The 8,842-nt window shown below is 38.6% G+C and overlaps 1 protein-coding gene and 1 pseudogene across 1 annotated transcript in view; both read left to right on the forward strand.

The window, feature by feature from the left end:
* The window catches only part of LOC121960107 (cilia- and flagella-associated protein 44), a 30,463-nt gene extending 27,286 nt beyond the window's left edge, over positions 1 to 3,177 (forward strand). Inside the window, exons 29-34 of the mRNA XM_042509706.1 lie at positions 91 to 221; positions 328 to 444; positions 1,154 to 1,355; positions 1,457 to 1,617; positions 2,178 to 2,312; positions 2,899 to 3,177. Of these exons, the coding sequence (XP_042365640.1) occupies positions 91 to 221; positions 328 to 444; positions 1,154 to 1,355; positions 1,457 to 1,617; positions 2,178 to 2,312; positions 2,899 to 3,177 (1,025 nt within the window). The remainder of the gene's footprint in view (positions 1 to 90; positions 222 to 327; positions 445 to 1,153; positions 1,356 to 1,456; positions 1,618 to 2,177; positions 2,313 to 2,898) is intronic.
* Positions 3,178 to 4,810: 1,633 nt separating this feature from the next.
* Positions 4,811 to 6,904, forward strand: LOC121959579 (annotated as a pseudogene).
* The last annotated feature ends 1,938 nt before the right edge of the window (positions 6,905 to 8,842 follow it).

Here is an 8,842-nt window from a genome sequence, read left to right on the forward strand (position 1 = left end):
ATTGTGTGTGTGTGTGTGTGTGTGTGTGTGTGTGTGTGTGTGTGTGTGTGTGTGTGTGTGTGTGTGTGTGTGTGTGTGTGTGTGTGTCAGGCTGTGAGCCAGAGTTGTTTGAGAACACACTGCAGCTGCGGGAACGCCGACTGGACCTGGAGGAGCTGCTGGTGGAGGAGAAGAAGAGTGCCGAAACTCTGAAGAAGGAGAGCGACACCCTCGTCAAGAAGGTCATAATCTGCTTTTACATCTTTCTGTCATAATCCGTCGTTACCATGCATTATTTTTGTTACATCCTGATGAATTTGTGTGTGGCGCTTCTGCTTTGCGCTGCAGGAGAAGTCGGTGCAGAGCAGTCGGAGGGCAGCAGAGGACATCTTGGAGTTGGTCAACAGGGAGAAGCAGCAGAAAATAAATGAGCTTAATGTGGTGGTTCCTCTCAGACTGCACCAGGTAAAAACTACGAAGGTTCAGCAACTGAGTGAAGACTAAAGAAATGTTGTAGTCAGCAGATTTGCTTGCATATTTTTGAGAACCTCAGAAGACAGAAGCCAGGGAGAATACTGCCATTATTTTTTTAATGAAAAATGAAAGTCCACCTTACAATTTTAAGGCTGCAACTCACAATTATTGATCAATTTTCTCAATTAAAAGATGATATATTATGGTCCAAAACATTAAAAAATAATATTTTAAAAAGGCCATTACATTTTTCAAAAGCGCAGATACCTTGTTTTGTCTCATAAATAGTCAAAAACCCAGAGATTTTTAGTTTAATACGATAAAGGACCGAAAATTCAGTAAATACTTGAATCTGAGAGGCTGGAACCAGTGAATTTGCAGCATTTTTCTTGAAAATTTCTGTTGATTGTTACAATTTCATTGCAATTTTATTTTTGTGTTTTGTTTGTTTTCTCTTTAATTTAATAATGAAAGTTAATTTCACATTCAATTTCATGGTCATTGAGGCAGCATTATCCATGGGAGTAGATGACAATAAATTTATAAATTAATTATTTATTTTTTTCATTCATGCTGGACATTTAACAAAACCAAATAAAATTAATTTTTATGTATGTATGTATTTGTATTTTATTTTAATATTGGCAGACCTACACTCTCAAACCAATAATCTGTCTGTGTCTCCTTTTGTCATTAACAGATTGAGTTTGTCACTAACGGCTCGGTGCCGTCTGACCTGAGCGCGGCGTTGCTGCTGGACAGGACAGAGCTGAACAGGCTGCAGGAGCGAATCAAGCAGCTGCAGGCGGAGAAGAGCCAGCAGAGAGATCTGTACTGTCAGGCTCGCCAGCAGCACGCAAGGCTCCTCCGCGACCGCAAGGACATGGACGCCAACATCCAGGGTAAGACCCACACAGGTTAACACCCGGGCTCCCATCGAGTGTAACCTGTTCTTAGAAACTGATCTGTGTGTTGATGTGTGTCTGTATGTGTGTTGGTGCAGTGCTGGAGAAGCAGTGCGACCAGCTGATGATGAAGAAGTTTGGGCGGCTGGTGGATCTGGAGGCTCTGCAGACGCTGTTGGGGAACAGGAGGGTGGAGGAGTTGAAGCAGGAAAAGCTCCTCCGAGAAGCTGCACACGCCAAAGAAATCAAACAGTGGGATGTACGCTGACCTGTGTGTGTGTGTGTGTGTGTGTGTGTGTGTGTGTGTGTGTGTGTTAGCTTTGGCAAAAGTGAGATATCTGCACCTTTGCCTTCTTGTGATGTGATTTTCTTCGTATTTAAAAAAAACTTAGATTGGAGTAAGTTTATTGATCTTTTTGATATTTTCTTTGTCTTAGAATTTTTTTTAAAAAAAAGGGAAATTATCAGGCACAAGGCAACTTCAACTTCAAATTCAACTGTACAATTTTTTTGGAACTGACAAAATAAAACAATACAGACAAATAAACAAATAAACAAGACCATGTAAACTAAGCAAAAAATGAGTAAAAAAGAAGATAAATTTATAATAGTAATAACTTTTAAAAAAGAATCAAGAATCCAAGTGAAGCAAGTCAGCAGGGGTAGTTGCGGTGGTGCAGGGCGATATGACCAAACAACTGCATTACGATACTGGTTTTTGACATTACGACACGGTTTGTGTGTGTGTGTGTGTGTGTGTGTGTGTGTGTGTGTGTGTGTGTGTTTGTGTTTGTGTGTGTGTGTGTGTGAGATATTCAGGCGAAGGTAGAAGAAGCGCGTGACGCTCTGATGGAGGTGACCAGGCGTAAAACAGAGCATCAGCTGCGCATGACGAGCCTCTTGGACCAGAAGAGGGAGCTGGAGCATAAACTCAACACACGGCAGAAGAGAGTGGTAATGTCTGTGCACTCAATTCATTTTCATGTAATATTGATCAAAGAAGGGATCCACAAATATCTAATAGGATAAATGATGAAGTGATGATCGTATTATTAAACTTCCTTTCACTCCACAAAAACATCCACTTGGATGAAACCATAAACTGTATATAAAGATGGACAACACACCCTCACTTAAAAGCAGTTGACCGATATCGTTTTTCCAGGGCCGATACAGATACAGATTATTAGTCCTTAATGAGACCGATAACTGATATTTGGAAGCAATATGCATTAACAGTACTTTTTTTTTTTTTGTCAATATAAGGAATTTTAAGCCAAGTAAAAGTTTAAATAAAAATAACTCCCTGAGGTTTTACAAAGTAAAAGTTCCTCCCATGCTGACATTATCTTTGCACTTTTTAAATCAATTAATTACATCAGCAATCATTAAAATAAAATGCTGATACAGATAATTGCAAGAATACCAATTATTGGCCCCAATAATCGGCCATGCCTGTAATCTGTCGACCCTTACCTCTGCTAGGTGAAGCTAAAATATCCCTAAATATAACCTAAAATATTCATTTGTGTGTGTCAAGGACGGATCATTCCAGGATTACAGGAGACGTGTGGACCAGGAGGACATTCGGAGGCTCCAGGCGCTGGTGAAGACACAATCGCAGCAGGCTGAGGCACTCAGGAGAGAGATCGCCCTCCTGTCCCGTAAAGGAGGTCATGTTCTGCCCCCCTGCCAGGCACCGCTGCCTCCAATCGCCCCCTTGCCCACCCCCACAGGCTGCACCAGCAAACCAAGACCAGGGCGTTCGTATAAACAGCTTAAAGCACAAAACTCACCCAGCAGACTGGAAGCTCAATAACCAAAGACCAAAAATGTCCTCACAGTTACTGTAAAGTTAGAGAATTAGGCTCAATAATAGCACTTAGTCAGAAATTATTGTTATTTTTAAGATTAAAATGACTTAATTTTGTTGAGTACTGTGTTCTTAATGTGCTGTGCTCACAGCTAAATACTTGTAATGGTAAACCTCAGGGTTCTGTCTGAGGTCTGCTGGGGTTTTTTTTTGTTGTTTTTAATCTGTATTATTAGTATAGGCCAAAATGTAGATAATGCTAACCTTTACTTTTATGCAGATGATGCAGTGGTATATTGTGCTAGTTCTCCCGTCACAGAGGCTGTGACCAAACTGCAGACTATCTTTAATTTCATCCAGTTTTCACAACTAAAGCTGGTTTTGAATGTTGATAAAACTGAGGTAATGCATTTCTCAAATGCTAGGAAGAAGTCTGTGAAGACCTTGGATATTTTTACTTTTCAGGGAGAGTTAGAAGTTGTTTCTTGTTACAGATGTCTCTGTATTTGGCTTGATGATTCTATGATGCATGTTGCTTGCATATTTTAAACACTGCATATCATAGTGCAGTGAGATTTGTTACAAATTGTAAAGTTCTTGCTCATCACTGAGTGCTTTATTGCAGGGGTGGTTGGAAAAAAGTTTAGTCATTGGTATTTGTTTATTGTAATTGTTGTGAACTATTTGCATGCCATTTATGTGAGCAGCAAGCAGGAAGTTGTTGCTTAAAACCTACTCGGCCAGAAAAGGTTGTGTTCAAATTTGCATATTAACGTGGCCTACTGCGTACTAGATTCTCAATCAGTATGTACTCTAAACTGCCTCCTAAATTAATGAGTAAGCATGCCAACATTGTTCACGCTTAAGCAGCAGAGTGTTGCAGGATTGAGTCCTAAAACTCAGAGATAAGTTAGCATTTCAGCATTCTCTGTTTCTTTTGTCTCAAAGTCATCAGGATTTTGGTTAGATGATTTTGTTCCACGATGTAAAATACCTCAGTAAATACCCCACTTGTAAAGTTTGACAATTGCCAACAAGTGTCATCATGCAGATTACGGCGTTAAAGCCTCATGGCGACTGTGGTGTAGTTTGTTTACATGTTAACAATAGCTTATTATTTCTGGCAATTGTACTTGCACTTCAAAAATCACAATATTGGTTATAATTTGTCGAGATTCTCTTGCTGAACAAAACATTTAATTATCATACATTTTGTTTGCCACAGAGCTAATTACTTGGAGTAGCCCTGAAGCCAACATGCAAATCCCATTGGCATTTTGTGAAGGAAACCAGGGGAATGTTAACTTCTGCGATGGCCTGCATATAAATGTCATCCCTGCACACAAACACACAGGGTGTGTATAGGGTCAGTTTAGAGCACTTAATATTTGGATTGTCTTGCCCAGTATGTATCACCTCACTCATGTGGTAAACGAAACTGCAACTTAAGTTCATGCTCCTCTTACAATTGTTTTCAAAACTCAAGATGTTTTTCCAATAACAAAAGTATAAGTAAATAACAAAGATAAATGCCATTAGCCTCTCCCCTCTCTGGAATGAAGCCTATTAACCCCACCCTCTTGGTTAACAAGCTCTGTGATATTCATCATCATTCAGTGGGGAAACAGCACAGCGAGGAATAAAGATGGATGAAGAAAATCTCTGCTGTTCGATCTGTTTGGATCTACTGAAGGATCCGGTGACTATTCCCTGTGGACACAACTACTGTATGAACTGTATTGAACTTCGCTGGGATGAAGAGAGTCTGAGGCAATCAGCTGTCCTCAGTGCAGACAGACCTTTGTACCAAGGCCTGCTCTGGTGAAAAACACCATGTTGGCAAATTTAGTGGAGGAACTGAAGAAGACAAAACACCAAACTGCTCCAGCTGATCACCGCTATGCTGGACCTGGAGATGTGGGCTGTGATGTCTGCACTGGAAGAAAGCGGAAAGCTCTCAAGTCCTGTCTGCAGTGTCTGGTCTCGTACTGTGAGCAGCACCTCCAGCCTCACTATGAATCTCCTGCCTTTAAAAAACACAAACTGGTTGAAGCTTCACCAAAGCTTCAAGAGAACATCTGCACTCGTCACAATGAGGTAATGAAGATTTTCTGCCGCACTGATCAGCGGTGTATCTGTTATCTCTGCTCCATGGATGAACATAAAGGCCACAACATGGTCTCAGCTGCAGCAGAAATGGCTGAGAAGCAGAAAGAGCTCGGGGCGAGTCGACAAAAGATCCTGCAGAGAATCCAGAGCAGAGAGAAAGATGTGAGGGTGCTTCAGCGGGAAGAGAAGGTGATAAGTCACTCTGCTGATAAAGCTGTGGAGGACAGTAAGAAGATGTCTGCAGAGTTAATCCGTCTCATTAAGAAAAGAAGCTCTGATGTGAAGCAGCAGATCAGATCCCGACAAGAAGCTGAAGTCAGTCGGGTCAAAACGCTTCAGGTGAAGCTGAAGCAGGAGTTAGACGGGCTGAGGAGGAACAATGCTGAGCTGGAAAAACTCTTACACACAGAGGACCACACCCTGTTTCTACAGAACTACGTCTCACTGTCAAATCTGGCTGACTCTGAAGACTCATCCAGCATCAATAACCGTCCTGTACAATATTTTGAGGATGTGACTGTGGCTGTGTCAAAGGGCAGAGAAAAACTACAGGACACTCTTGGGATTATATGGAACTCAATCTCACAGAAAGTGATTAATGTAGATGTTTTACTGCCACAAAATCCCCAGACAAGAGCTGATTTTTCACTATATGCACTTGACAAGGATTATTTCAGACTTGATCAAAACACAGCTAGCATGCAAATATTATTATCGGAAGAGAACTGCAAAGCAACATGTATGAAAGATGAGCAGTCGTATCCTAATCACCCAGAGAGATTCATGGGCAAGTCTCAGGTTCTGTGTAGACAACCTCTGATGCTTGGACATCATTACTGGGAAGTTGAGTGGAGTGGTTTAGGAGTTTCTATAGCAGTTGCATACAGGGACATTGCCAGAACAGGACCCAAAAGTAAATTTGGAGATAATGACAAGTCCTGGGCATTAGAGTGTGTGAAAAAAAATGATGTGATCATTTATGATTTTAAACATAACAGCCACAAAAAGTCCATCATAAAAAACCTCCGTCCTCAAAAATAGGAGTGTACCTGAGTCACAGGGCAGGTATGCTGTGTTTCTACAGCGTGTCTGGCACTACGATGACTTTCCTCCACAGAGTCCAGACCACATTCACTCAGCCTCTCCATGCTGGACTCGGTGTTTATTATTATGGAGCTGCAGCTGAATTTTGTGACGTCAAGTAGACAAGAGTTAGTGGATTTTTTTTCCCCAGAAAGTAGTTGTTCAGATCAACAAACACAGAACTTTTGCATATTAGATAAAGGTTGAATCACTGTTATGAAAGCTCAAAATGGATATTTTTCCTTATGAAAAAGTAACCTCTTGTGTGGTGTGTATAGTTCTGCTGTTAGTTCTATATTTGCATTTTTGCTGTAATATTTTCTGCTTTCTGTTTTGTTGATTTTTAACTGATCGTCACTTAAAGTTTTTTTTAACTGCAGCTGACTTATCGATTACATCTTTATTCTGACGTTGTCAGAGTATTCAGAAAAGTGGATTTAATTAATCATCATTAGGGAAATGATTTTACTCCACAGTGCTGTCATACTTAAACATACTGCTGCGATGTATAAAGCCGATACATATGTGAAAGGATACTAGAAATTGGGTCCTTTATTGATTGGAAATACAAACAAAGTCAGTTAGAAATAATTACTGGCTTGTTTTATGCTTTCGAGTAAAGTCCCAGCAGAGTTATGGTGGATCATTTTTTCTCATTCTTTTTTAATTTTGTTTATATTTTTTTCTCATTCAATTAAGTTTTTAGTCAATCTTGAGAGTGGGTTTGTATTTCAGTTTTTATTGTTTAAAGTCGTTCAGTTTTAGTTAAGTTTTCATTAGTTTTAGTATTGGGTTTTTTTTTATAGTATATTATATTGGTAAATTATTATATGATTTAAGAAGTTTTTAGTATTTAGTAGTATTTATTACAATACAAACAATACAATATAAAACACCATTTTAATTAGTTAGCTCTTAAGTCTAATTTTTATATTTGCTAAATATGACCAAAATGATTTTTCACACCTAGTTTAGTTTGAATGAACTATAATAAACCTCGGTCCAAGGCGACATGTTCCAATAGGTTATTCAGTAGAAAGAAAAATACAAAGCTTATTATACAGTCATGGACTCACTGTAACATTGTGTTATAGAGACTGTGAGGAAGGCCATACTTTCAAATGATACTCATTATAAGAAATATTGTAAAAATTCACCTTTTGTGTGGTGTATGTTATATGTAATTTTCTGTATTATTGCTGGAATATGTTCTGTGCTTCCTGATTCTGCACTACAGTACAGTCTTCACTTTGAATTTGCCTGTTTCCAATTTTGCAATACAAATGAAGCTTGTTTGCCTTCCCACAACAGAACCTGTAAAACCAGTTTAGGTGACTCACTGAGCTTAAAAGGATTGTTGATGAGTAATGGGCAAATAAATGCGCACGTCCTCCTACTCCTTTTTTCGAGCTTGTAATTCATTTTTGTTCATGAGAATTTAGTCAAATAATTTATTTTGTAGTTTTATTGTACATATTTATTGTTTTTTTTGTGCTCCTTGAAACAGATATCACAAACACAACAGATCAACAAAAAAAGGTGCAAAAACTCAACAATGAGATAAATTAGGTAAATTCAACACGTTTGTGAGCAGTGTGTTGAACACAGGTGGAGACGGTGACTGTCACCAAGTGTAAAGTAAGTCGATGGAGACACCTGGTGGTCAATCACTGACATGACATGCTGTTTAAATACAGACCGCTTTGACCACACGAGCTGATGGCTGCATGTCTTATATGCTGTAACATTCTCTGAAATATCTTGTATATTTTCTCTTAATTTTCTGGTCCAGATGCATCAAACTTTTTTAACCCCTGACAACACCCCTGAAACACTGTATAAAGGCAGGTTTTGTGCAGGATGCAAAGAGTCTGGCCAAGACTGGAGACATGACACCGAAAAAAACAACTGTAAGAAGAAGTTTTAATGTCGGCCCACCGTTAAATAAATTTAAATTAACTGGGATTTCAACATGACTTGTAAACATGGGAATGCAAAACATAAATGAATAAATAAAATGAACATCTTATGTACATGCTCTGAAACTTCATCCAGGAACTAATATTACTTTCTTTCTCTTTGTGTTGAATTACTTGTATTTTGTGGCAGTTTTTGTTTTATTGGTTTGACAGTCTGTTTGATTGTTGTTGTTTTCTGGTTTATAACTTTTTTCTTAAGGCTGAGATGAGATGAGGATTATATTTTTTTTCTATGAAAAAAACATTTTCTGTCACTGTTGTAGCTCCATACAATCCCCAGCCCAGCATGGAAGGTAAGAACATTTTAAGTTTATTTTAAACTATTTGGCGTTCTGATGTATTTCTTATTTTTTAATGCCTTTTATTGTTTTTTTGTGTTAGTTTTTTCCTTGCAAAACAGTGAAAAGTAAGCTGAAATTTATATTTTTTTAAAAAACATATACATATATTAAAATCTTGAAGCAGACTCATTGAAAAAAACACATCAAAATGCAAAACAA

The sequence above is a fragment of the Plectropomus leopardus genome, chromosome 20 (assembly GCF_008729295.1).
Source record: "Plectropomus leopardus isolate mb chromosome 20, YSFRI_Pleo_2.0, whole genome shotgun sequence".
Taxonomy (NCBI): Eukaryota; Metazoa; Chordata; class Actinopteri; order Perciformes; family Serranidae; genus Plectropomus; species Plectropomus leopardus.